This window comes from Sphaerodactylus townsendi, linkage group LG11 (genome assembly GCF_021028975.2).
Source record: "Sphaerodactylus townsendi isolate TG3544 linkage group LG11, MPM_Stown_v2.3, whole genome shotgun sequence".
Lineage (NCBI taxonomy): Eukaryota > Metazoa > Chordata > Lepidosauria > Squamata > Sphaerodactylidae > Sphaerodactylus > Sphaerodactylus townsendi.
The window spans coordinates 6682135-6708851 of NC_059435.1; the positions used below are offsets into that span (position 1 = coordinate 6682135).

Here is a 26717-nt window from a genome sequence, read left to right on the forward strand (position 1 = left end):
GAGCAGCAGTGGCGTAGGAGGTTAAGAGCTCGTGTATCTCATCTGGAGGAACCGGGTTTGATTCCCAGCTCTGCCGCCTGAGCTGTGGAGGCTTATCTGGGGAATTCAGATTAGCCTGGGCACTCCCACACACGCCAGCTGGGTGACCTTGGGCTAGTCACAGCTTCTCGGAGCTGTCTCAGCCCCACCCACCTCACAGGGTGTTTGTGGTGAGGGGGGAAGGGCAAGGAGATTGTCAGCCCCTTTGAGTCTCCTGCAGGAGAGAAAGGGGGGATATAAATCCAAAACTCTTCTTCCTCTTCCTCTAAATGGGCTTTAGCAAGCTAAAATCAAAGAGCTTCACAGAACACAGGTCAGAGATTCCGCCAGGCCAGACTAAGCAACTGATTGGTCCCCAGGGACTGTTTTCAAATCCTGGCAAAGAAGGAGCCCTGGTTAATGTTGGGGCAAATATGAGCTGCGTGTCTTAAAAGGGCATTTGTATTCCAGGAGGGAAAGGGGGGGACCACACAGTCCCTGTGGCAGCCGCCCATCGACTGCTTGACACTGCTAAGGAAACAGCAAGGTAGTGAGTGCGCTCAGCAGCCGCCCACAAAAACAAACACACTGATGAGCACTTAAAGACTAGGCTGACACAACACAGGGGACCTTCAATTTACAGAAGAAATGAACACTTTTATGGATTTTAACAGGAAAGCTACACTCGACTTTATAAAAAAGATTTACACTGTACAATTTTACATATACTTTTTTTTCTATTTTAAGCTTGTGAATATATTTTACAACAGATGCTTACGCCTGCAAAATAAATACTTCACCGGAAGGTTGTGAGTTGATTGAGTGGCATCGCTTGGGAGGTTCTTTCCCCCGGACCGGGAGCTAGAGCAGAGCCCCTTTGGCCCTCCAGTCCTGAGAGAGCAGGTCCTGCAACTCCCCTTCATCCTCGCTGCCGAGATCTTCGCCCTCTCTTGCCTGGGTGGCTTTCAGGCTCATGGCTTCCTTCAGCTTCTCTCTCATGACCTCCTGACGGTCACGCAGCTGCTCGACACGCCGGAAGCACTCGCTAGGACAAGATCAGAGAACTGCGGTTACGCGCCTGGAAACAGGGTGCAAAGTCAAACAGCTGCATAAGGGAAAGGATAGCACTGGGAGCCAGTGTGATGTAGTGATTAATAGCAGTGGACTCTGATCTAGAGAAACAAGGTTTGATTCCCCACTCCTCCATATGAGTGGCGGAATCTGGTGAACCAGGTAAGTTTCCCTGCTCCTCCACTTGTAGACCTTGGACTAGTCACAGTTCTCTCAGAACTTTCTCAGCTCCACCTGCCTCAGAAGATGCTTGTTGTGGGGAGAGGAAGGGAAGGAGTTTGCAAGCTGCTTTGAGACAGTAAAAGTTCCAGTAATTCATTTTCCCTTCATTTCTCCTCCATTATTTTCTCAAGCACTTCAACCATGTTAGGGGTTTTTTCAATCTGTTTCCAGGCCAGCTTCCCTTGACCACGTAATCATGTTGAAACAGTCTTTATTCTTTACCTACTAAACACCTAGCCCTTGTCCACACTCTGAGTAGTTGCCCAACCTCCCTTTTAGCCATTTTCCTCCTCCTCCTCCTCCTCCTCCTCCTCCTCCGATGTGCTCACACGATCACCATCTCTTTTGTATATTTGTGGCACGCAGAGCGGCAGCTGGAGGGCAACCTCAGCCCGTTACATGTGAGATGCTCTGGCGTCAGAGAGCCCTGAGAAGTCACTCTGGCTGAAGCTGCCTCCCAAGGGAGCTCCTGACTGATCTCCTCAGTCAGCCCCGCAGTTCCCAGTGGAGGCCCCGTGTAGGTCCATTAAGCCATGTCGTTTCACATCATTTCTGGCTGGACTGATTATGCGACAGAGCCCCTGCCTGCTGTCCTTTCCCCATTGTATAAGAAAGTGACACCCAGGATAAAGAGTGCCGGAACTGCTTTACAGGAGGCACCACTGTAATCCGCCTTTGCTCTTCTCCAGCTCAAGTAGATTGTAATTCTCTAGTGCAGGGGTCTTCAAACTATGGCCCTCCAGATGTTCATGGACTACAATTCCCATCAGCCTTTGCCAGCATGGCCAAGTGGCAGGGCTGATGGGAACTGTAGTTCCTGAACATCTGGAGGGCCATAGTTTGAAGACCCCTGCTCTAGTGCTATTAACTGGGGGGAAATGACATCTGTTTTAGAAGTCTACAGAATTTTCCAACAGACCCATCCTCTAATAAGTGAGCCTGGGTCTTTGGGAAAACGTAGCATAGCTCTCCAGAAACGTTGGAAACTAAGGGGTGGTCCATTTTAACCTATTGCCCTTTGTTCAAAATCTGCTCCCAGACATGAATTCCTCTCATTGATTTGTTCTGTTCTTTTGGAGTGCAGGTTCTTGTATAACTTTGGGAAACGTTTTCCACGTGCGTCTGCCATGGAGACCCTGCGTGTCTGCCGCAGAGATCATAAGCCTTCCAACAAAGGAATATTCTTGGGCGCTCAAGGGTTCTCCCTGAGGAACTTTAAGCTTCCAAGGAAGCTCAGATATTTCCCACAACAATCTGAAAACTATAGATTTTAGACAATATGTGCTACAAAATCCTTGGAATCAATGTTTGACCACTTTATTTTGCTGGGGGGGGGGGGGGGGTAACATTTGATTCTCAGTAAGAACTACCCAACGTATTTCCAGTTGTCCAGAATAAGGGTTACTTCAGTTCATCCCTAGAATACAGCACTGTCAAAGTCAACATGAGCTAAATAGGGCCACGATAATTTCCATATAATGATTCAACCACAGCTGCGTCCAGTTGCTCTTCCCTGCAAACGTTGGCCTTGATTTTCTTTCTTCAAAGCACGTTTCTAATTCTCATATTTACAAAGGCATGCTTGAAAGAGGGGGGGCAAAGCTTATATCATCTTAGAATGAGGGGAGCTGTTGGCCAAGATTTCCTGGGGGGGGGGTTTCGGGGGGGGGGATTCAGTGCCCTTCCCTCTGTGTAAAAGAACAATACAACAACTGGATGGAAAACTCCTGGTGTCCTTTTACCGCTGTGCTATAGAGAGTGTCTTAACCTACTGCATCTGTGTATGGTTCTCCAGTTGCACAGTGGCAGATAGGAAGTTGCTCCAAAGGGTGATCACTACTGCACAGAGGATTATCGGCTGCCCTCTCCCCTCCTTGGAAGAACTCTACAATTCCCGAAGCTTAAAAAAGCCCAAAATATTCTGAGAGACCTGTCTCATCCAGCACATTCTCTTTTTGAACTGTCACCATCCGGCAGACGATACAGGTCTATCAAAACTAGGACAAAGAGGCTTAGAGACAGCTTCTACTCTAGAGCTGTGGCGATGCTGAACTCCATGGCTTCGTGTTGATGTGTTTGGGGCTGTGTAGGGATGGGTGGAGAAGGGGAAAGTGAGGATGGGGTATGAGTCTGAAATTGTGTGCATCGAGGAATGCTGCTGTAAATTTCATTGTGCGTGCACAATGACAATAAAATGCTTATGCTTAAAACTCCTAGTCATGCAATGTTGCTTGACCTGCATAATGTACATGGATTGCAAAGAACGGGTACTGAAGTTCAACTGGTTTTTAAACCAGTCCAGTATACATTTGCCAGATATTAAGCCCACCCCAGGCCAAGAGACCCATTTAAGCATTCAGTACAGAAATTATTATTTATTAAAATTATTGGTGGTCCTAGGCCTCACGCTGAATTTCCTGTGCAGCCCCTTTTGGTGAACAGGTAACTGGCCAAAGGGAAGCATCTGATGGACTTTAAAGACCTTTTCCTGTCTGTCTCACTGAAAGGCTTTGCTGCTATCTGGTCTGTTAAGCATTCAAGACTGATGCCATTGGAAAAAAAAACAAATATACATCAGGAAATTAAAAATTTAAGCATTCTGAATGAAAGTGAACACTTGGCAAGTTATGCTAAAATGAATGTTTCTCCTTAAGAAGCAAATTGATAGAGGCACTTTATGGAAAGTCCAGGGTGTGTGTGTGTGTGTTTGTAAATCAAGGTTTATCTACTTACATCTGTTCATCAATTTCCCCAATCTGACGATCAAGTCGCCCCTCCTCATCTTCTTCAGCCACGATAGCTTCTGAAATCTAATTCAGAAGAGACAGAGATATTTTGCAATGGAGCAGAAATGGGGAAAGGCTGAATTTAGAGTCAACACCTCTCACTAGAAGCTCGTAAAACTGCAGTAGATTGCACTAATAGGCCCACATGGAGTTCAGGCTTTGCTTAAGAGGCTGGGAGCCGGCCAAGGACCTACATTCTGCCTCCTTCAGTTTTTTATTTATACTTTACAGTCAGAATCCATAACATACATAAAAACAAAAATGGGCCACATTATAAAGTACTTATTTCATAGAGATTTCTGGTTTCTTCTGCATCAATTATTAACACTTAGCTCTCCTAAGTTTCAGCTCTTGGCCATTAAACCATCAAAATAAAATTAATTCCTTAGCATTATTATTACAAAAAAAAATCTCATTTTTCTCTACTGGATCTTATTTTAACAGTCCTTCAGAATCACTAGTCATTCATTTATTCATTTTTTCTGTTTTGTCTAGATCAGGGGTGGTAAACCTATGGTGCTCCAGATCTTCATGGACTACAATTCCCATCAGCCCCAGCCAGCATGGCCAATTGGCTGATGGGAATTGTAGTCCATGAACATCTGGAACACCATAGGTTCGCCACCCCTGATCTAGATAGTCTATCAAGGGTTTCCAACTGTCCAAGAATTGGCTCCTGGGTCTTCTTTTCACAGCCCTTAACCTTCAAAACCACCAGTCATCATTTCCCCCTTATTCTGTCAACCTACAAGCCATGTTCCTACAGCAGAGTTACTGTTCCCACCTTAGCCACAGCTGAGCAACATGGTAGCATCAGTTTTAACTTAGGGCTAACAAGTCCTTCAGACTACAAGCAACTTCGAAATGCCGGTCTGGCCTTGGTGACGGCATTCAAAGCAGGCAGGGAGGGGCCTGCTGCTATTCTATATCAGTGGTGGTGTGAATCCTTACATCAGAGATAAAGAGGGACCATTGTTCATCAGTTCCTTCCAGCATGGCCAATTGGCCATGCTGGAAGGGGCTGATGGGAATTGTGGTCCATAACATCTGGAGCGCCAAAGGTTCGCCACCACGGTTCTATATGCACCTCAGACAATGCCAGAATCGTGCTGACACTGGGCCCCCACAGCACATTTAAACATTTGGAAACCCAAGCACCAATCTCCAGAAAGACCTCAGGATGCTTCCTGAACATGCCACGGTCATGAAACTCAGGCCTGAGAACTCATTACTATTTTTTAACTATCTGCTCTGCCTTTCAAAATGTATTTTAACGTGTTGTCTCTTTCAGCATATACTTTCTCAAGGTTGAATGTCTGGGAGACGGTGTGCAGCCAATGGTTAACCTGTAACCAAGAAGAGCCCTCACGGATCACTCATGTTCACACGGCGTGTCCACTGCTGATCTGGTATGAACGTGCGCTGCATTGACCGCACAAAGTGCATTTGGGCATGGGATAAAGACTCCTCTGCTACACTTTCCGCCCAAATAGTCATTTTTTGTAATTTTCTGCTGGCACCAAAGGCTTGACAGGCCAGGCAAGAAGAGCGGGGAAGCTGCCAGGTAGGATCTGCCCCGGCCCACTGGAAAGCTACAGACGGAGCCACCTGTGTGAGCAGGGAGACAAACCCTCCACTATACACACACACACACACAGGAGGACTGTTAACATTCAACACCAAGCCCGAAAACTCCAGCCGATACAGACTCTTTATATAAAGGAACAAGAGACTCAATAGGTAAACATTTTATCAAGTAAAATGCAGAGTTTAAACAAGCTAACGTCGTCTTCGTGCCACTTCGGTATAGTTTTGTGGCCGATCCATACTGTGTTTGCTTTATGAATCAATTTGAGAAAGTATCAACGTTTTATTTTGGCCTACTGCCCACAAAATCGATTTAGAAGAATAATGCAGCCTTTTGCCAAAATGTGCGTGATTCATAATATGAATGTGGATCAACCGAACACTCTTGGATAGCAAACGGTTAAAATTGGAAATCGACACGGAAGGCAAGCAGCTGGCAAAGGCAGCTCTGATTCTGCACTCGGCGGCATTCCAGACAGGCGGCACCGACTTACCGTGTTGACTTGTCGCATGGCCTTCTGGAATTCATCCCATTCTTTGTCCATCTGATCTTTCGGCGCATCGACCTTCCGCACCTAAGAAATGAAACACAGCCTTGTTCTTATTTCTCCCCAAGAATTCAATCGCACCGTCGGTTTCACTTGTGCCAAGCGCTGCAGGCAAAGAAGATTTCCGGTGCAGAGCTGCCGACGATCTGGACGCGACGACTCACAACTCCATTAGCCGAGGGGGGCCACCTCTCGCCAGATAATGAACTGACTGTGCTTTCACGCAAGCATTGAGGCTGCCAGTTAGAACAAAAGATCTGAGAATAACCCAGCACTTCTGGTACTGAGACATCTTTTCCATTCCTATTTGAAAGATCCATAAAAGGTAACACATAAGAAAGGAAAGAAACTGCAGCAGAGATGGTTGCAAATATCAGACACAAATGCTATTGTGCCAGAACTGATGGCAGGGCTAGAAAGTGCAGTGGAGTGAATACACACCAACTTGTATGACTGAAGGGTGGGGGGAGGGGGGCAAAGATGTTCCCCCCAAAAAGAGGGGGGCGATTGAAAAAGAAAGAGATTTGTTGAAGAAAGACTTGCCAATCCCAAAAACTTACACATGTTGCCATGCTATGCAAAACTGACTCCTTCACACTGCAGGAAAAAGTTTATGAATAAATCTTAGCATTTACGTTGCGCCCTAGAAAGTTTTGGAGCACCCCGCACATGACCTTGAAGATGAATCCTGTTCCCTAATGCAGACGGGGGAGGTGGTGTCTGGGTCACCCAGTGGGCTTACGGCTGGAGAGTTCCTGCCATGTAACCCCTGACCGTTCGCTCAGATCTCAGGCACACCTCCAATTCAGGGAGCCAAGGAAGGCTGTTACCTTCTGCATACGCTGGGGTCAACTGCACAACATCTGGCCAGATGTTCTTGTTAGGCAGGCAACGGAAGCAAGGCTGGTGACAGGCGCTCTCTCTGGCCATCCAATTCCATCAGATATTATTCACACTTTCCCTTTAAAACCACCACTGAAAACAGGTTTTATCTATCTGCAGAATCACACCTGGAGCCAATATCCCTGCAGCCACGGGGTGGGGGGTGGGGCCACAGGCAAGAGAAGCGGGGGGCCTTCTCACTATCTATTTGGCTAGTGAATATAGAAGAGAAGAAGAAGAGTTTGGATTTATATCCCCCCCTTTCTCTCCTGCAGGAGACTCAAAGGGGCTTACAATCTCCTTGCCCTTCCCCCCCTCACAACAAACACCCTGTGAGGTGGGTGGGGCTGAGAGAGCTCCAAGAAGCTGTGACTAGCCCAAGGTCACCCAGCTGGCGTGTGTGGGAGTGTACAGGCTAATCTGAATTCCCCAGATAAGCTTCCACAACTCAAGCGGCAGAGCTGGGAATCAAACCTGGTTCCTCCAGATCAGAGTGTACCTGCTCTTATAAAAGTATAAAAGTAAAGAGCAACTAGTGGGGGGGAGGGACCTCATGAAAAGATGAGATGACTAGCAATCTCTGTTGGATATACCGTCGACGGATTTCACGGCCAGAATCAACTGGCTGTTGTGGGTTTTTCAGGCCGTGTGGCCGTGGTCTGGTTGCTTTTGCTCCTAACATTTTGCCCGCATCTGCAGCACAAATGACCAGACTACTGCCACGCAGCTTGGAAAACCCACAACAGCCAATCCCTGTTTTGCTTTCTCTTCGGCAATTTGGGCTCGAGACTTCCACAGAACACCAGTGTCTGGAGAATTGTTTGTTAACAGCTTGATTCTAGCTTTACATTTTGTGCTTTTGTTTTTTTGCCAGCTAAACGCAAAGTCATAAATGTATTTTACTTCTCGATGACTAACTGTATTTCAAGATGTTAAGCACTTCAAAGGAACTTATCACAATCAATATTTCTGTCACTGATTGTTTTGTTCACTGTTGTCATTGGTACCATAATACTTTTTTGCTGTGTATTGTGGTCTGCCTTTTTTGCCAAGGTTATTCGATACCTTATGATAATAAAAGTTGACCAAAAAAAGATGGCTCTCTTGAAATGTTCAATCAGACAACTTCTCTTAATATTAAGCCAGGGTGTCCAATTCTGGCACTTCAGATGTTCATGGACTACAGGATATCAAACTAAGTCCCCCTCTCTACTTTCATAGATGCTTCTTGATATGGCACACACCTTTTCAAACCAATCTCTGCAACAATAATGGCAACCCACGCTTTCCTTTGTTGTTTTAGCCAGCCAGAGTTGTAGGGTGCTGAGTTCTGCGGCCAATTCAGGGTTCCTGGGCATGTATGGAAATCACCAAACACATATAATCTAGCCTGCAACCCACTAGTCGCTGTGACATTTAGGGAAACACAGGGGCACCCGTTTCTGCTTTAAGAAGATTTCTATCCCTGTGGTGCCAATCTAGAAAGGATTACTGCAGCTACCATGGCAGCTTGTACCCCTCCCCCCAAGGGGCCAGAGCATTACCCAAAGTGTCATTCCTCCACCCCTTTGGAATGACAGGATACAGTCCTAAAGCCAAGGTCTCCAATTTGGTTGCCAAAGCTCCCATGGAGTCCTCCTCTGATGACGCTTCCGAAGGGAAGTGCCCAGAGGTGGGATCCAGCAGGTTCTCACCAGTTCCTGAGAGGGGGTTACTAATTATCTGTGTGTGCCGAGAGGGGGTTACTAATTGGGTCCGCTTTTCCATTAGAAATTCCATTAGGTCCAAAAATCATAAAGTCCTGTTGTTTCCTATGTGGCTGGTTAGCGAAGGTAGAAAACGGGATCATTCTCCCTGTTGGGCTGTTTTAAAAATATGGTAAAGTTCCTTGTTTAAGGAAAGTCTCCTTCTTTTGATTTCTAGAAACAAAACCAAGTATTTGAAAGTATTTGACAGGCAGTCAATTAGAGGAAAAGTAGCTGTTTCTGTTGGCAGTAGAGGATAGGACTTGCTAGAATGAGTTTAAATTATGGACAGAAAGATACCAGCTGGAAATTAGGAACTTTTTTTTTACAGTAAGAGTTTTTTACAGTAACAGAGAAATTATTAATGCCCCGCCCCCAGAATGCCCGCCCACGCCCCCGTCGTGCCCCGCCCAGCCCCATTGGCACTACGCCACTGTTTGAATCTCCCCACCATGGGAACCTGTCACTAAAATTTTTGGATCCCACCACTGGAAGTGCCCCTAAAAAGCAAAGACCGGGCGAGAAAGGGTCTGCATGTCACAAAAGCAGCCAGCTCTTCCTCGTGCGTGTGCATGTGCACCCATGCGCTGTCAAGCCACAACTGACTTATGGTGACTCCGTAAGGTTTTTAAGGCAAGAGACGTTTGGAGGTAATTTGCCGCTGCCTGCTTTTGGGTGGGCTGAGAAAGTTCTGAAAGAACCGGGACTGACCCGGGGCCCCCAGCAGGATTCATGTGGGAGAGTGGAGAATCAAACCCAGTTCTCCAGATTAGAGTCTGCGGCTCTAGCACTACACCAGGAGTCTGCAACCTGCTCCCTGCTCTACCACTACACCAGGGGTCTGCAACCTGCAGCTCTCCAGATGTTCATGGACTACAAATCCCAATTGGCCATGCTGGCAGGGGCTGATGGGATTTGTAGTCCATGAACATCTGGACAGCCGCAGGTTGCAGACCCCTGCACTACACCATGCTATTTGGGGTGTGTGTGGGGGGGGGTCCTTTCCTTGATTTGGGGGCACTTGCACAGCTCTCCAGCTGCCTCTGTGTACTGTCTGCCAGTACCAGCTGTGGGTGGGGTGGGGAGAGGGGGTGCAAGTGGAAGCCCCGGGGCACTGCTTACTGGCAGCAAGAAGCTGGACTACGAACCACTACCCACAGATGTCCCACTGGCTGTCATTCTGCAATGGATCCTGCCACTCCACCCTGCCAAGATGGAAGCCTTCCTCCAACAGGCAGAGCTCTTCTGCCCATGCCTTGAGGCGTCTTCCTTCAGCGGAAGACCTCCTCCTACCAGAAGGGGGCTCCCAAGCTCAGCTGAGCAGAGCGGTGGGGTTCTGTGCTCTCTGCTACGATCTCCGCCCCCAAACACAAAACCTGGCTAGTGACAGAAGGAAGGCTGGGTGTTCCACAATTTCTACCACCTCTGCTCTCCACCTGTCTACACATTCAGAGGTATAAGACCTTCCTACAGAAATGAGCATAAGACCGGAAGAAATTCTGAACACGTGCGGGCAAAAAGAGTCTTGCTTGAAAACATCACATCGCAGAGAGCTCCAAAGCAGGTCGGCAGAAAATCAGGGGCTAACGATGACACAGAAAAGTGCTGGTGGCTTAACGTCACTGTTTGTCACGAGAAATCGAGAAGGCCCTTCAGGGATTAGGCAAATCCGTTACTGAACTCGGACTGAGCGGGATTAATTCAGCTAATTAACATGAGCTGAAATAACCAGAACGCGTCATACTTGCCTTTGCGTCCACCTCGGGATCGTCAAAAAATCCCTCTGGCAAGGCTTCGGCTGTGTTCTGTTTCCTGAAAAGTTAAGCAGAAAGCTTATCTGCTGCTAATTCTTACTGCAAACATTTTTAATTCCGTCAGAAAAACATACGATAGCACATGACACAGTATCGCCCCAAGCTCACGGGATAACGCCATCGACAGTGAGAGGGGACGGAAAGGATGGCACCATCTTTTACTGAAGCGGTCCCCAACCCGTAGGCCCCTTTGGAATTTCAACAGACAGTGGTGGGAATACTGTGTCCAGTTCTGGTCGCCAGTTCTCAAAAAGAATATCGAAGAGATAGAAAAAGTGCAGAGAAGGGCAACGAGGATGATTGAGGGACTGGAGCACCTTCCCTATGAGGAGAGGCTGCAGCGTTTGGGACTCTTTCGTTTGGAGAGGAGACGGCTGAGGGGGGATATGATTGAAGTGTATAAAATTATGCATGGGGTAGAGATTTTTCTCTCTTTCTCACAATACTAGAACCAGGGGGCATCCATTGAAAATGCTGGGGGGAAGAATTAGGACTAATAAAAGGAAACACTTCTTCACGCAATGTGTGATTGGTGTTTGGAATATGCTGCCACAGGAGGTGGTGATGGCCACTAACCTGGATAGCTTTAAAAGGGGCTTGGACAGATTTATGAAGTCGATTTATGGCTACCAATCTTGATCCTCTTTGATCTGAGATTGCAAATGCCTTAAAAGTCCAGGTGCTCGGGAGCAACAACCACAGAAGGCCATTGCTTTCACCTCCTGCATGTGAGCTCCCAAAGGCACCTGGTGGGCCACTGCGAGTAGCAGAATGCTGGACTAGATGGACTCTGGTCTGATCCAGCAGGCTAGTTCTTATGTTCTTATGTTCTTAATAGCCACAAAATGATTGCTGTCGGAGGCAGAATCTGCCACAAAATGTCAGGCAGTGAGATCATGCTTAATTTTAATAGTAACTCTTCAACATTTCAGGCAGAAGCTGTTTAGCAACACGCCTTCTTTGAATGGATGCACTGCGTAAAATATTTTCTTGCACAAACAGCACTTACCTTCCGTGACACAGTAAAGATCCTTGTGCAGCTGCCAAAGCAGCTTCTAAAAAAATCTGCACAGCCAATAAGAAGTCCTGCTGTGTAAAAGCCCATTGGCCCCACCCACTTCTTAAAAACAAATGGCAGGTGCTAGGAAAGGTGTCAGAGGGTGCCATGCAGGGGTGGGATTCGAATGATTTAACAACCGGTTCTGCGGAAGGGGTGCAAACCTGCTGAATCCCACCACTGGTGCCATGGTGCCTGCAGGAAGAGGAAGAGGAAGAAGAGGAGGAGGAGGAGAAGGAGGAGTTTGGATTTATATCCCCCCTTTCTCTCCTGCAGGAGACTCAAAGGGGCTTACAATCTCCTTGCCCTTCCCCCCTCACAACAAACACCCTGTGAGGTGGGTGGGGCTGAGAGAGCTCTGAGAAGCTGTGACTAGCCCAAGGTCACCCAGCTGACGTGTGTGGGAGTGCATACCGGGCACACTGTTCTAACAAAACAATATTACTCAGTACTGTTCTATATGCATGTTTAAGTATCCAGTGCCCCAAACATCAGATGAAGACTGAGGAAACAGCCATAAAATCCCCATTTTCCCAGTTACCAAATTTCCCAAATGCCTGTTTCAGATTAATATCTGAAGTAACGAGCAACACTTTAAGGTTAGATGTATTAATTTCCTTTGAAAAAAGGCCAATGCATCAGATTACGGAGAACAAACACAGATGACGTCAGAGCTGAAGGCACTTTTCAGTTCCTTCCAGTGGGCTCGATTAACACAGAACCTTTCAAGGCATGCAGCTTTACCTCTCCACGATCTTTTCTTGTACTTCTGCCTTCTGTATGGAGCCAGAATGGGAGACCAGATGCACCGGGACGGGGGCAGTTTTGTTTTCTGAGTGGTCTGCAAGACAAGGAACACCCCTGAAAGTCAGAGAGGCAGGACTGGCCAGAGGACGGAGGGACATTCCTCTCTCACGACCAAGAGCCGAAGATCACCCCGCCAAACTGACTGGCGGCAGGCTCAGCATGAACAAAAGGGGGCACTTTTTCACCCAACACAGAACCTGTGAAGTTCCCCACCATAATCCTTACTTGAGAGTAAATGCCTATGAGACTCTGTAGGGTTTCTGCAAGAGGAAACGTGCAAACCTGGGCGGCACTGTAGCAATGGCCGCTCAGTTCAATGGTCTTTAGAAGACTGGACAAATTCACAGAGGATGGTTCCTGCCAGATCAAATTGTCAACACACACCTGAGTAACAGATGTTGGGAGAAACCAAGGATGGCCATCATCTTTGTGCCCGTCTTGCAAGTTTCAGAGGCACCTGACTGCTGGACCACAGCCTCCATTTCACAGCAGTTCTGGGTTAGAACCTGCAGGTCTGTTCTGCCAGGGGAGGCGCTTTCATCTGGCAGAAGAAAACTTCCCTTGCTACAAGATGTTCTTCAATTAGGACCTAGTAAAAAATTAGGACTAATAAAAGAAAACACTTCTTCACACAACGTGTGATTGGTGTTTGGAATATGCTGCCACAGGAGGTGGTGATGGCCACTCACCTGGATAGCTTTAAAAGGGGCTTGGACAGATTTATGGAGAAGTCGATTCATGGCTACCAATCTTGATCCTCTTTGATCTGAGACTGCAAATGCCTTAACAGTCCAGGTGCTCGGGAGCAACAGCCGCAGGAGGCCATTGCTTTCACATCCTGCACGTGAGCTCCCAAAGGCACCTGGTGGGCCACTGCGAGTAGCAGAGTGCTGGACTAGATGGACTCTGGTCTGATCCAGCAGGCTCTTTCTCATGTTCTTATGTTCAAGGCATCCTGCAACTGAGGAAGGCCCTCTTGTTTCACTGGAGGAAAACCGCTCTATGCCAAAACAGACCCAGCAGATCCTCTCAACACTTATCCTATCTTCGAGAAGGCACTCGTTTACGCCGCTAGTGCCTCAAATGGTAAGGAAGCTACAACACTGCGCGGCTCATCAGAGGAAAAGAGGCAGCATAAGCAGCAATCCGCGTTAATGCCATCAAGGACAGATACATGCTTGCCACGCATAGTTGTCTAATAAACAAGTATTATTTTATTGATTGATTGATTGTTTAGTGTTAGGTTCTGTCGGTGTTATAATGGCCTTGGTGGAAATTCCTTTACTCTGTTGGGCTGAATGCCCAGTACGTTTGTTATCACTTGCTTAACCTTGCTTTCTGTCTGCGTGATATAGCCCTGTGTGAAACTTTTCGGTTTACTAGGTGGGAACTGATTATTGTTTATGTTCAGCTCTTGGAGGGAATAGAGGCCCGTAAAAGCGGCTGCCCGATGGGGGGGGGGGGGGGGGTCAGAATCTGAATGGCCTGTAGACGATCATGAAAGCCAGCTCTCAATAAAGAACTATTAAAGATTGCTTTTGGACTGGACCTTACTGATTTCTTACAGTTTAGTTTTATATACCGCCCTATCCCCGAAGGGGATAAACACAAAACGACGGGAGTAACTGGAAAAGACACTGTGCCTTTTAAGCGCCAAGAAGCCACTTTCAACTCACGGCAACCCTGCGAATCAGGCCTTGGCCAGGTCCTGCTAACTGGAGGCTGCAGCTTCCTTTAGAGTCAATCCATCTCATGTTGGGTCTTCCTTTCTCTGCTGTTTTCAGCTTTGCCAGCATGACTGTCTTTTCCAGAGATCCTTGTCTTCTCAGAGAATGACCAAAGAACAATAGGCTCAATTCAGCCACTTGGGCTTCAAGGAACAGTTCAGGCTTGCTTTGATCAAGAACCCACTGATCTGTCTTTTTGGCAGTATCTGTAAAACTCCTCACCAATACCCTATTTCCCTGCTGCCTTCAATTTTTTCTAGACTTTGTGACCAAAGAACACAGCCTCAGTTTAGTGACTTTAATAATAATGTCAGGAAATAATGTTAGAGAGTCGAAGGCATCAGGAGAAAGAGAAGACCCAATACGAGGCAGACTGACTACATCAAGAAAGCCGTAGCCCTCAGTTTGCAAGATCTGATCCAGGCTATTAGCAATTGGACATTTTGGAGGGCACCGATCAATTCATCTCTGGAGGGGATGAGTCTGTCTATCAGAGTGAGGTGGACCAACTGCTCTCATGGTGCAGGGAAAATAACCTGGTTCTTAATACTAACAAGACAAAGGAGCTTATAGTGGACTATAGAAGGAATAGCTCAGAAATTCAGCCCTTGACTATAAATGGAGATCAAGTAGAGCGGGTGGCTAGTTTTAAATTTCTGGGCGTTATGATTAAAGAGGACTTGACCTGGGGCGTACAGACTGCCGCAGTGGTTAAGAAGGCCCAGCAAAGACTGAACTATCTGAGACTTTTAAGGAAACAACAACTGAATGGAAAACTCCTGGTGTCCTTTTACCGCTGTGCTATAGAGAGTGTCTTAACCTACTGCATCTGTGTATGGTTCTCCAGTTGCACAGTGGCAGGTAGGAAGGCGCTCCAAAGGGTTAGGCGCCCTGTCTTTCTACTGTTTCTGTAGCACAGGGCGCTCCTGCACAGAGGATTATCGGCTGCCCTCTCCCCTCCTTGGAAGAACTCTATAGCCCTCGGTTTCCTAAAAGAAAGCCCAAAATATTCTTGAGAGACCACGCCTCATCCAGCACACTCCTCTTTTTGAACTGTTACCATCCGGCAGACGATACAGGTCTATCAAAACTAGGACAAAGAGGCTTAGAGACAGCTTCTACTCTAGAGCTGTGGCTATGCTAAACTCCGCGGCTTCGTGTTGATGTGTTTGGGGCTGTGTAGGGATGGGTGGAGGAAGGGGAAAGTGAGGAGGGGGTATGAGTCTGAAATTGTGTGCATCGAGGAATGCTGCTGTAAATTTCGTTGTGTGTGCACAATGACAATAAAATGCTTATGCTTAACAGGGTCACCAGAAGTTGGAAGCAACTTGACGGCACTTAACACACACACAAAAGCAAAGTGAACAGAAGCATAGTGCAAAAAAACGAGTTGATGGCACATGGAGCCTGTTTCCATAACTTCCACAAATTTCCCATGATAAACCCACTGTTCACTTTGGGAACGACCCAAGGAAATTTGTTGCTGGATAACATTTGACTGGATACAACATCCCCCTGGACACACTTCCGGCTTTATTAAGCTGTTCAAAGGACGCTGCTGTTTCTGACAATTTCTGGAATTAGACAACTTTTTGTAGTAACCTGAATAGCTGTAACTCTTCTCCCCACGTATTCTAAACTATAGATTTAGAACCTGGAACAGAACAGGCCAAAACCTTGCATTGTTTGGTTAAGCATGAAGATGCTGATTCCATTTGGAAATGGTTTCTCTGTTCCGCTTGTCCTGAAGTGACTAAGGCAGAGGTGTCCAACTCTGGCGCTTCAGATGTTCACGGACTACAATTCCAATCAGTCCCTGCTCCATGGCCAATTGGCCATGCCAACAGGGGCTGATGGGAATTGTAGTCCATGAACATCTGAAGTGCCAGAGTTGGACACCCCTGGACTAAGGGCTCCATTCCATTTTCTAGCATTCTCTCTCTCTCACTTGACTGTTCATAACGTGAACAAAAAAAGAAAATTAAGTTAAACTGTCTGATTTGCATCAGACTCGTTAGTGAGGTCTTGCAATAATTCTTAGGGAGATGCAAAATCACCTGGCGCTTCCACAGTAGCAGCTGCCGCTTTCTGCAGAGTCGTATCTTGAACAGCAGGCGGAAGTTTCTCTTTGGCTTCTGTCATCTCCTGTTCTTCCTCCTCATCCTCCTCCTCCTCATAATCTCCCAGCAATAAACTGTGGCTTGAATCTTTGGAAGAGACTCTTTCTGCATCCGCTGGTTTCACTGGGCTAAAAAAGTCTGCCGGCAACCTGAGGAGAAATAATGTTCAATGTTTCTGCATAATCCGACTGGAAGGGATTCCATCGATTTGTCCTTTAACTGAAGGTGATACCAGGATCCCACGGACTGTTTTAACAAAAATCTTTATTCAGAAACAGTGGCTCAGGTGAAACAGACCACCAGGCATTTATTGACAGAACTGGGAGGGGAACCACCAATCCCCATACAAATACAGAAGTCAAATGACTAGCTGCCCCACTCCAAACCACACACACCCAACTCTAACAGCAACAACAGAATGTGAATCCCCTGGACGGCTGGGGTGGGCGATGAGGGTGAGAGGAGAATTACGATCAGGCCTGGAGCGACCACGCTGCTCTTCGTGGAGGGAAGCACCCCTCCCAGTGCAGGGCCCAGTCTGATATAAGCCATGATCCACGCAGCTATTTCAGATGTCATCAAAGTGTTTTTCTTCTCTAAAAGGGCAAATTTAGCACAAGAATGCTCTGCCTAGGGCAGTGGTGGCAAACCTATGGCACTCCAGATGTTCATGGACTACAATTCCCATCAGCCCCTGCCAACATGGCCAATTGGAGTCCATGAACATCTGGAGTGCCATAGGTTTGCCACCACTGGCCTAAGGGCAAATTCTGGCAGTCCTGTTTCAAAAGAGAGAGGCCATGGAGCAAGCCACTCCCAGTCATCAATCCCAGGTCTTTTACTGAAGGCTATGTTCACGAAGATTTTTTCCTCTACCTCAACTTCCACAGAACCTATCAAGACCTGTATTTGCTCTCCTTCTCTGCCCACCCCCCACCCTTGCCAAAATCTTTCCCAAACCTGTTTGGTACAAGTCCTTAGGAAAGATCACAGTCAAAGCACCTTTGCATGTATAAAAATGGGACAATGCGCAGCTCATCAGTGGAGGGGAAGGACGTGTCCCTTGCAGGGGCTGAGGGAAGGAAAACGCAGGGAAGACAGCTGGTCGGATGCTGCACTGCCACTACAAAGGCCTCTGTATGTATGTATGTATGTATGTATGTATGTATGTATGTATGTATGTATGTATGTATGTATGTATGTATGTATGTATGTATGTATGTATGTATGTATGTATGTATGTATGTATGTATGTATCTATCTATCTATCTATCTATCTATCTATCTATCTATCTATCTATCTATCTATCTATCTATCTAATTTATAAACCGCCCACCCCCGAAGGGCTCTGGGCGGTGTACACTAGGCCAGACACAATATTACATACGATTGGCCAAAGCAACAATACACAGAATAAATTAAAACAGGTTAAAACAATTTACAAAATTCATAAAACAAGCAGCATCAGTACAGTATGTATAACAGTAAGATTATAAGATTATAAGAATGTGGCACCCGGACCCAAGGCCAGGCGGGGGTAGCAGTGTAGATTAGATGTTATATTGGGCGTGCCGATGTTGGAATGGCACGCAACACAGCGGCATCCCAGGGGGGGAATCCGCGGCCGGCCTCACCAAAAGCCCGGTGGAACATTCTATTTGTTGCAACAACAAGAACTAAGTCAAGAACAGCCTCCATGCGGAAGTGGCCTGGGCTGTAATGTCTGATCCTCGTGCAAAGAAGCACAACAGCCCTCCAATCTGCAAAATGGGATGGCCCCGGCCCACCTTTCAGGACTACCACGAGGCTTAGTGAAAGAACGTCCGAGGAAGCTCCTCAGGACCTTGCACTTCTCTAAATGTCACATGCAACTAAGGGCTCTGGCTAGGATTGCCAACCTCCAGTTGGAGCCCGGAGATTTCCTAGAATTACCACTGAAGTCCCAAGATCAGGTCCCCTGCAGAAAATGGTGGCTTTGGAAGCTGCACTGTGTGGCGTTACGGCCCACTGAGGTTCTCCTTCCCCAAACTCCACCCATCCCAGGTACTACTCCGAAATCTACAGCAATATCCCAACTTGGTGTTGGCAACCCTAGCACACCAAACAAGACAGGGGGTGTCAAATGACTCCCCTGTGGCAGTGGCCACTTCCACGAAATGAGCTACTTCAACACAGGGGTCCACCATGAGACAAAGAGACTTTACGGACGTCACTGGCACCCAAACCATCAGAGAGCACCGTTCAAACGGCCTGTTCTGCACCCTGTCTGCAGGAGTGTCTGCTATTAGGGGTTTTTGCTGTTGCTGCTTTCTAAATGCACAGGGGGGGTTGAAGGAATGGGTTAACTGCATTTCTAACTGTCTTTCCACTGTTTCTGTAGCATATTATGCAGTACCAGGTGGTGCCCAAGGTCACTGCCGGACCATCTCATGTTATCTTTCTTATGGTAACTTTTAGGTGCGCTTTCCCAGGCTGGGAGGTGCAAGTTGTTTTAACTATTGGGTTTTGCGCGGGCAATCCTCAGTACTGGCTTTGGCCAGGGAAGATCCAACACTATTAAAAACTACTGTTCTTCAACAGGAGTTTGTGTGTGTTTTGGGGATTCTGACAAGGAGAGACACAGGGGACCACCATTCTAGCAAAAACGTTTTCCTGTAATAAAAGAAACCTCACTTGCGGGGATAGGGCAGGATATACATTTGAAATATAAACGAAGACACAGGGGGAGGCCCCATCTGCCGGAGGAACATGCTTCCGCGAGCAGAAGAGATCCACTGGATCCCACCCAAAGACTTTTCATACAGAACCGAGGAAAAAAGGTCTTGGGGTGCTGTGTGGTTTCCGGGCTGTGTGGCCGTGTTCTAGCAGCATTCTCTCCTGACGTTTCACCTGCATCTGTGGCTGGCATCTTCAGAGGATCTGATCCTCTGAAGATGCCAGCCACAGATGCAGGCTTAAACGCCAGAGAGAATGTTAAGTAGAACACGGCCACACAGCCCGGAAACCACACAGCACCCCAGTGATTCCGGCCATGAAAGCCTTCGACAATACAAAAAAGGTCTTGTTGGCATCCATACCTATCAACAAAATACCCAGCTTACCCAGATGCAGCCGTATGCGGGGAGTCAGCTGCAGCTGGAAAAAAAGACACCATTTTCAGAGTTTTGTACCAGACATCTCACCTCTCACAAAAATCGCTCCAAAAATTAACTTCACAAGACCGAGGATGAGCGGCAGCAGGCAGTGAAGTGGCCTGCCTTGTGAGACACGTGGCTCCGTGGCCACACTCCCTGCATGGAACCCACCTCTGGCATTTCTGAACCTTTCCCAGCCTGAAGGGGCCCTTTAAGGCAGGCAAGGGAGGAAGCACAACTATCGTACTCCATCATGGCACTGGTGACAAGCCTTAAATGACACAGTCCCAACCTATCATTTACAAGGCTGCTGTGGACATCAGCTTGGCAGCTGCATCTGTGAAGTCTTAATTTTAATTTACGTGCTTCACTGATACCCTGACTTTCCCCAAATGGCTTACATCATTTTCCCTGCTGCCATTTTATCCTCACAACAACCCTGAAGGGCAGATCAGGCTGAGAGGCAGCAACTGGGCTCAGGTCACTCAGACGTACATTAATGGTAGCCGGGATTCCCACCATGGTCTCCCAGATCCTAGTCTCTTACTACTAAACCACGTTGCCTCCCTTAATCAGCAGTGGTGTAGCTACCGTGGGACAGGTGTGTGCGTCGCACTGGGCGTACGCTTGGGGGGGCATCAAAAATGTATTTTTGATATTTTTAGTGTTTTTATTTTGTCAGCCAGCAGGGGGCGCAGTGTTTAGGATAGCGGCACCAAAATTTCAGGATATCGTCCGGCAACAGTCCTGCTGATACCAGCCAAGTTCGGTGAAGTTTGGTTCAGGGGATCCAATGTTATGGCCCCCCAAAGGGGGGTGTCCCATCCCCCATTGTTTCCAATGGGAGCTAATAGTAGATGGGGGTATCTTTTGAGGGTCCATAACTTTTGACCCCCTGAACCAAACTTCACTAAACTTATGTGGTATCATCAGGATAGTCTCCTGCTGATACCAGCAAGGTTTGGTGAAGTTTGGTTTGGGGGGTCCAAAATTATGGACCCCCCCCCCAAAGGGGGTGCCCCCATCTGCCATTGTTTCCAATGGGAGCTAATAGTAGATGGGGATACCCTTTTGAGGGTCCTTAACTTTGGACCTCCTTAACCAAACTTCACCAAACCTGGGAGGTATCATCAGGAAAGTCTCCTAAAGATACCCTGAAATGTTGATGCTGCTAGCCTAAAAACTACATCCCCTGCAGGCCAAAAACCACAAAAACACTAAAAAATACAAAAAACACAAACGAGCATGGGGGAGGGCAGCAAAACACCGATTTTGCACCGGGCTCCATTTCCCCTAGCTACGCCTCTGTTAATCAGTGAGCATCAGGGTCTGGTAACACACTGATGCCTACCTAGTTCTCTGAGCTCATGGGTTTTGTGTTTTTCCACAGTCCGAGAAAACACTGGGAGATCAGTGCATTAATTGTGTGACCTCCAATCTCACACCAGTTGAATTATGTACAATATAATACTGGCAAATACAGTATTCACGTATATAGTTTGCACGTATAAAAACATCCTGCTGAAGCCAGAGTCAAAGCTTTGTTGTTTTCACCGATTATTCAAAAATGGGAACAAAATCCCAGCAATACAAACATTACATGTTCTAGTGCAGCAAACGCCACATTTCAGAGCTCTTGTACCTTTTGCTTTTTTCTGCTCCAGAGATTCTGTGTCTGCAGTTTTCCTCTTGAGAGAAGAGGATACATCAGAAGAGGGCCCTGGGGCTGACTGCTTGAGACCTTTAGCCAGTGCAAGTTTCTGGGGAGAAAATTTTGAAGCAGAAGATGAATGCCTGGGTTTTTAGTTCCAAGAATTAAAGTACTACTATACTGGTCCAGACCGGTATTTGACAAATGATCACTTTTCTTGCACTCAACCATAAATGGCACTGGCAAGGTAATAAACAAGAAAGAGTAAAGAACACCCAGCAAAAAAATTAACTCCTTTTATGGTATAAGATTAGAAGACTGTTTAGCATGTAATACAAACTGATAGTCTCTGACTGCGATAATCCCTTACTACTGGCAAATCATAATCTCAGGCATGGTCCCTCTAAATGGAATTACTGGTTGCAAGCAAACATCACAATAAACTGTGGCTTTTATAGCCAAATGTTTGATGCCAAATGTCGTTTAGTCAGTCACAGTAGTATTTGAATGTTCTAAACCCAGCCCGGGGGTGTGTGTGTGTGTGTGTGAGAGAGAGTCACTGAGCTGCAAGCACATGTAAATGAAATCATAACCAGGTGACAGGGAGGACAGAAGTCAGAAGTAAGGCCTCACCTGTGTCTAGACAAGGACTATAGGCAACAGGAAACACAAGCTGAGCGACAGCAGCGGCCCATGAAGAACCAGCCAGTATAAATGAAGACCTAACCCTGCTCTGTAAAGATCTTCCTTTGCCCTCGCCCAGCACACACTCAGCAGAAGAGAAGAAGAAGAGTTTGGATTTATATCCCCCTTTTCTCTCCTGCAGGAGACTCAAAGGGGCTGACAATCTCCTTGCCCTTCCCCCCTCACAACAAACACCCTGTGAGGTGGGTGGGGCTGAGAGAACTCCGAGAAGCTGTGACTAGCCCAAGGTCACCCAGCTGACATGTGTGGGAGTGTACAGGCTAATCTGAATTCCCCAGATAAGCCTCCACAGCTCAGGCGGCAGAGCTGGGAATCAAACCCGGTTCCTCCAGATTAGATACACGAGCTGTTAACCTCCTACACCACTGCTGCTCCTCTGTTTGGCACGCAGAAGGTCCAGGTTTGATCCACAGCATCCCCAAGTTAAAAGGACCAGGCAGTAGGTGATGTGAAAGACCCTCTGCCTTACCCTGGGGAGCTGCTGCCAGTCAGAGGCAAGACTGACTCAGATGAACAACGCGTCTGATTCAGTGCGAGGCAATTTTGTGGGTGGTTTTACCTCCGCTAAATGTTAGCTCCCCCAACAACAACAAAATTAAGTGCTTCTCATTGACTTGTGGTTTTCTGTTGTGGTTTTTAATTGTAAGCCCCCTCCAGCAGGACTCTGGCAGTGGCATAAAATATTTTAAATAAATATCTAATCTGCAATATTTAACTGTAACCAATACAAATTGTGATTTATAAAGCATTCTCTCCTGACGTTTCGCCTGCATCTGTGGCTGGCATCTTTATCAGATCCTCTGAAGATGCCAGCCACAGATGCAGGCGAAACGTCAGGAGAGAATGCTGCTAGATCACGGCCACACAGCCCGGAAACCACACAGCACCCCAGTGATTCCGGTCGTGAAAGCCTTCGACAATACATGTGATTTATAAACTTAAGAAACAATGATAAATGTCTCAATGAGGAAATACGACAATGACAATCCAACCAAGAATAAGTGTTTTTTAAATAACGTAGACCAGAAATTCTACTGCTCTACTACACTTTTTATATAAAAAGAACCCAAAATTGAATATACATATTCAATGTATGCATCTACTGAAAGGTAGCTGGTGATTAAGAAATCCTGTTTTATGAATGCTCTGGATGCTCCTTTACACCAACCAGACATATCACACACTACATGAAACTACTGTTTTATCCAGTTACTAATAAAATTAAAACCTATTGGTTTGTTGAAAGGGTCAAATCTGCAGTGGGTTTTTGGGCTATGTGGCAGACATAATACACAAATACGCTGTTGCACAAAACATGAGCTCTCACCTCTTTGTGTTGTTTTCCAAGAACATGTCTTTGCCACAACAGCTCACTCTTCACTGGCACAGCGCACAAAGAGCAACTTAAGTTTCCCAAAGTGTTATATGTAGAGTCTTCTATTAAGGAAATACTGCAACAACCCCAAACATCTCAAAACTCTAATTCTTGTTTAAGACCCCTTTTGCAAGGGATTGTTACAACACACAGGCTTGTGATTCCACTCTTGTGGAATGGCTCAATGGAAAAGGAAAGAAAGAGTTATATGGCAGCATTATCAGATAAGCTAACCAGGCAGTGGCCAAGGTTAGCTTAACATTATATTTTCTTGTAGGGTAAGGTTAGTACTTGGATGAGAAGCTGCCATTTTTGTTCATCTGTTGTGTGAAAACTCCATGAGGGGTGGCCAAAAGTTGGTTGAGACTTGATGGCACTTTCTACCACCACTGGGGGCTGAAGAAACAGTGGGGGGAGGGGGGAGTTTGAATTTCTTCTGTTTCTTCTTGCTAGGTGCCATTGGGTAATTTTCTGTAAAATCACCTGTGGGGGGAAGGCAGGAGACACATTTTTCAAAAGAAAAAGAATACTTGCAGTCAAACTAAACGTGCACTTGAGGCTAGATATTGATCAGATTTTGAAGGAGCCAAGTCAAGCAGTGGGCTCAAAGTGACTAAAGAGATCAACAGAACTTCTATAGCACCTACGTGCCCTACATGCACCTACAAGAAACAGGCTGCTCTATTTTAACCAAGAGGAGGCGGAGACCAGGACTGGCAAGGCCACCATCCAAAGTCCTTGACCTACTGGGAACCGGACTAGGGGATTCTCTCTCAGCCTGCCCTACATCACAGGGTTGTTAAGAACGAAATGGCGCAGGTGGGAACTCGTCACACTCTCAGCCCTCGAGTCCCGCAGTCCAAGGAGCTCAGGGGGCGGTGCTCGCGCTTCCCCGGTGGCTTCTGGCCCTCGCGACAACCACCCTGTGAGGTAGGCTGGCTCCAGCCTGCCTCACCCGTAAGTCCTCCCGGCTGCGACCCCCTCGAGGGAGCGCGGAGGAAGGGCTGGCGGAGGTGCCCGAAAGGCCGGCCTGGGCTCGCCTGCCCGCCCACCAGCCCAGGATATTTGGCGAAGGGCGAGTCGACCTTCTTCCTCTTCCCCGCCGCCTCCGTCTGGCGCTGCTTCTCCCTCATGAGCCGCCGCAGCTCCTCCTGCCCCACCGCCGCCCCACGGCGCCGCCCCCCGTCAGGCTGGCCCGACCCCGCCGCCTTCGCCTTCGCCGCCGCCATGGCTGCTCTGCCCACAGAGGGACCCGCCGCTGCGGCAAGTGCGTCATCGCAGCCGAACGGGCGCAAAGATTTTGCGTCACGGGCTGTTTCCGTCCGACCCCAGTGGCGCCGCCCTCGACGCGGAGCGGGCCAGGAGGAGGCGGAGCATTTCACCCGGGGGACCAATGAGAGCGCGCGTCACTGATAGGACTCCCCCCCCCCCCAGCTCGTTCACACTCCGACTGTGGAAGCGCCGCCCTTCCTTCAAGGGGACCGGAAATATACCCGTTTCCGGCAAGCGCCTCTTCCGGCCTTTCTGGGGTGGACCATAGAGTTCAGCATCATCACTAGGGTCGCTGGAGAATAGGGAGCACCACTCGGGGCGGTCTCACAGCCAGCTGGCTCTGTTGGGTAGCCAACCTCCAGGTGGGGCCCGGAGATCTCCCAGTCTTATGCTGGATCTCCAGCCTACACTAATCTGTTCTGGAGAAAGTGCTGTCCTGGCCCCCACTCACTGGCCACCAGAAGGGTTGGTCTGCCTGATCAAGTTGGGGAACCCCTAGAGATTTGGGGATGGAGCGGAGGACAAGGGCAGTCAGACCCCACCCTCCAAAACATCAATTTTATCCAAATCTGATCTCTGGAGATGGGCTACAAGTCCCTCCTAAAAGCTGGCACTCCTACCCGGAAACCATAGCTACTTTGGGAGGCAGTCTCCATGGCATCACATCCCTGCTGAGGCCCCTCCCCAGACTCAACCCCCTCCCACCCCTTCTTTCATGACCTCTTGTACCAGAGCATGCATAAACTAGGAAAGCGCCTTTGCGCTCCTTTCCATGGGTGGCAGGCAGCAGGGGGGTGCTTCAGCCCCATGGCAAACTAAAGCTCCTCCGATCTTTCTGTGGATCAGGACGTTAAGAGAGCAGCAGTGGCATAGTGGCTAAGAGCAGGTGCACTCTGATCTGGAGGAACCGGGTTTGATTCCCAGCTCTGCCGCCTGAGCTGTGGAGGCTTATCTGGGGAATTCAGATTAGCCTGTACACTCCCACACACGCCAGCTGGGTGAACTCGGGCTAGTCACAGCTTTTCGGAGCTCTCTCAGCCCCACCCACCTCACAGGGTGTTTGTTGTGAGGGGGGAAAGGCAAGGAGATTGTAAGCCCCTTTGAGTCTCTTGCAGGAGAGAAAGGGGGGATATAAATCCAAACTCTTCTTCTTCTTAAAAAAGCGGAGGCAACAGGACAGGAATTAGCCTCTTCTTCAGGATTCTTTCTTAAAACTCTTACCTAGATAAACAATTTCACATCAGTATGCTAAACTGATGCATTAACTGGTCCAGAAACAAAAGAGAGGTGGTCTTAACTTTACTTATAACTGTTGCACAATAACTCAATATCCAGACACTGCCAAAGCTATTTCTATCCACCAACTTTGTAATCAAGTAAAAAAACATGTTGTTCCACACATACATTAAAGTGAAGGAGAGCAGGTTGGAGCCAAACTATACTAAATAACTCAATTAAAAATGTCCCATTTTGCAGACAGAAAAGTGACAGCAACCTTAGTTCACAGTTGACCTGTCTCTCAATCTTTCCAACCAAATTAGTCTGTAGATTAAAACAGTCAAGTGTTAACTTCAATTTCCCATTTGTAATTCAAAGCAGTGGCCTCAGCTAGAGGAATGTGGGGAAGAGTTTAAAAACTTGCAACGCTAAAATAAAAAAATGGATAGCAATGGAATCCTTTGTGCATCAAACATCTTTAACAGCTTAACCTTTTAAACTCAACACATCTGTGAGTGCAAAATAAAATACCGGTACAGAGAAAATGTTCATCCGAAGCTACTCTGCAGTGCTGAAAGCTCTTTCGCTTGCTGTGGAGTAGTTACCCATCCACACTAAAAATGTACATACAAGACAATCCCTTTCTCGTGAATGCAACCCCAATACAAGCACACGTATTTCAAACTGTAAGGCAACAGAGGGAAGATTCTCATAACATGTGGAACTGCAAGTCTCTGATAGAATATTCCAATAGAAGAACATACATGACACAAAATATCTAGGTTTGCCTGCTTTCAGTTCCTCATATTCTTTTAGATAATCATGAGGAACTATTTTTAACTAATTGTATTATTGCTTTGAAATACAGGTGTAAATCTCACCTTTAAGAAACAATGAGATACATCATTACACAACATTCAAAGAGGATGCAAAACACACCAACAGCTTATTTTATATCACACAAGAAAAACTTAGCA

At 47.3% G+C, this 26717-nt stretch overlaps 1 protein-coding gene across 1 annotated transcript; it reads right to left on the reverse strand.

Moving 5' to 3' along the window:
• Window positions 1–654: 654 nt before the first annotated feature.
• On the reverse strand, window positions 655–24502 carry ZNF830 (zinc finger protein 830). The gene is made up of 10 exons (XM_048510751.1): window positions 24316–24502; window positions 23203–23302; window positions 21162–21279; window positions 19487–19520; window positions 16322–16533; window positions 12475–12571; window positions 10608–10671; window positions 6179–6259; window positions 4045–4121; window positions 655–1063 (listed from the first exon to the last, which is right to left on the reverse strand). The coding sequence occupies exons 1-10, from the start codon at window positions 24477–24479 to the stop codon at window positions 880–882; spliced, it is 1131 nt and encodes a 376-aa protein (XP_048366708.1). The 5' UTR covers window positions 24480–24502; the 3' UTR covers window positions 655–879.
• Window positions 24503–26717: the final 2215 nt, after the last annotated feature.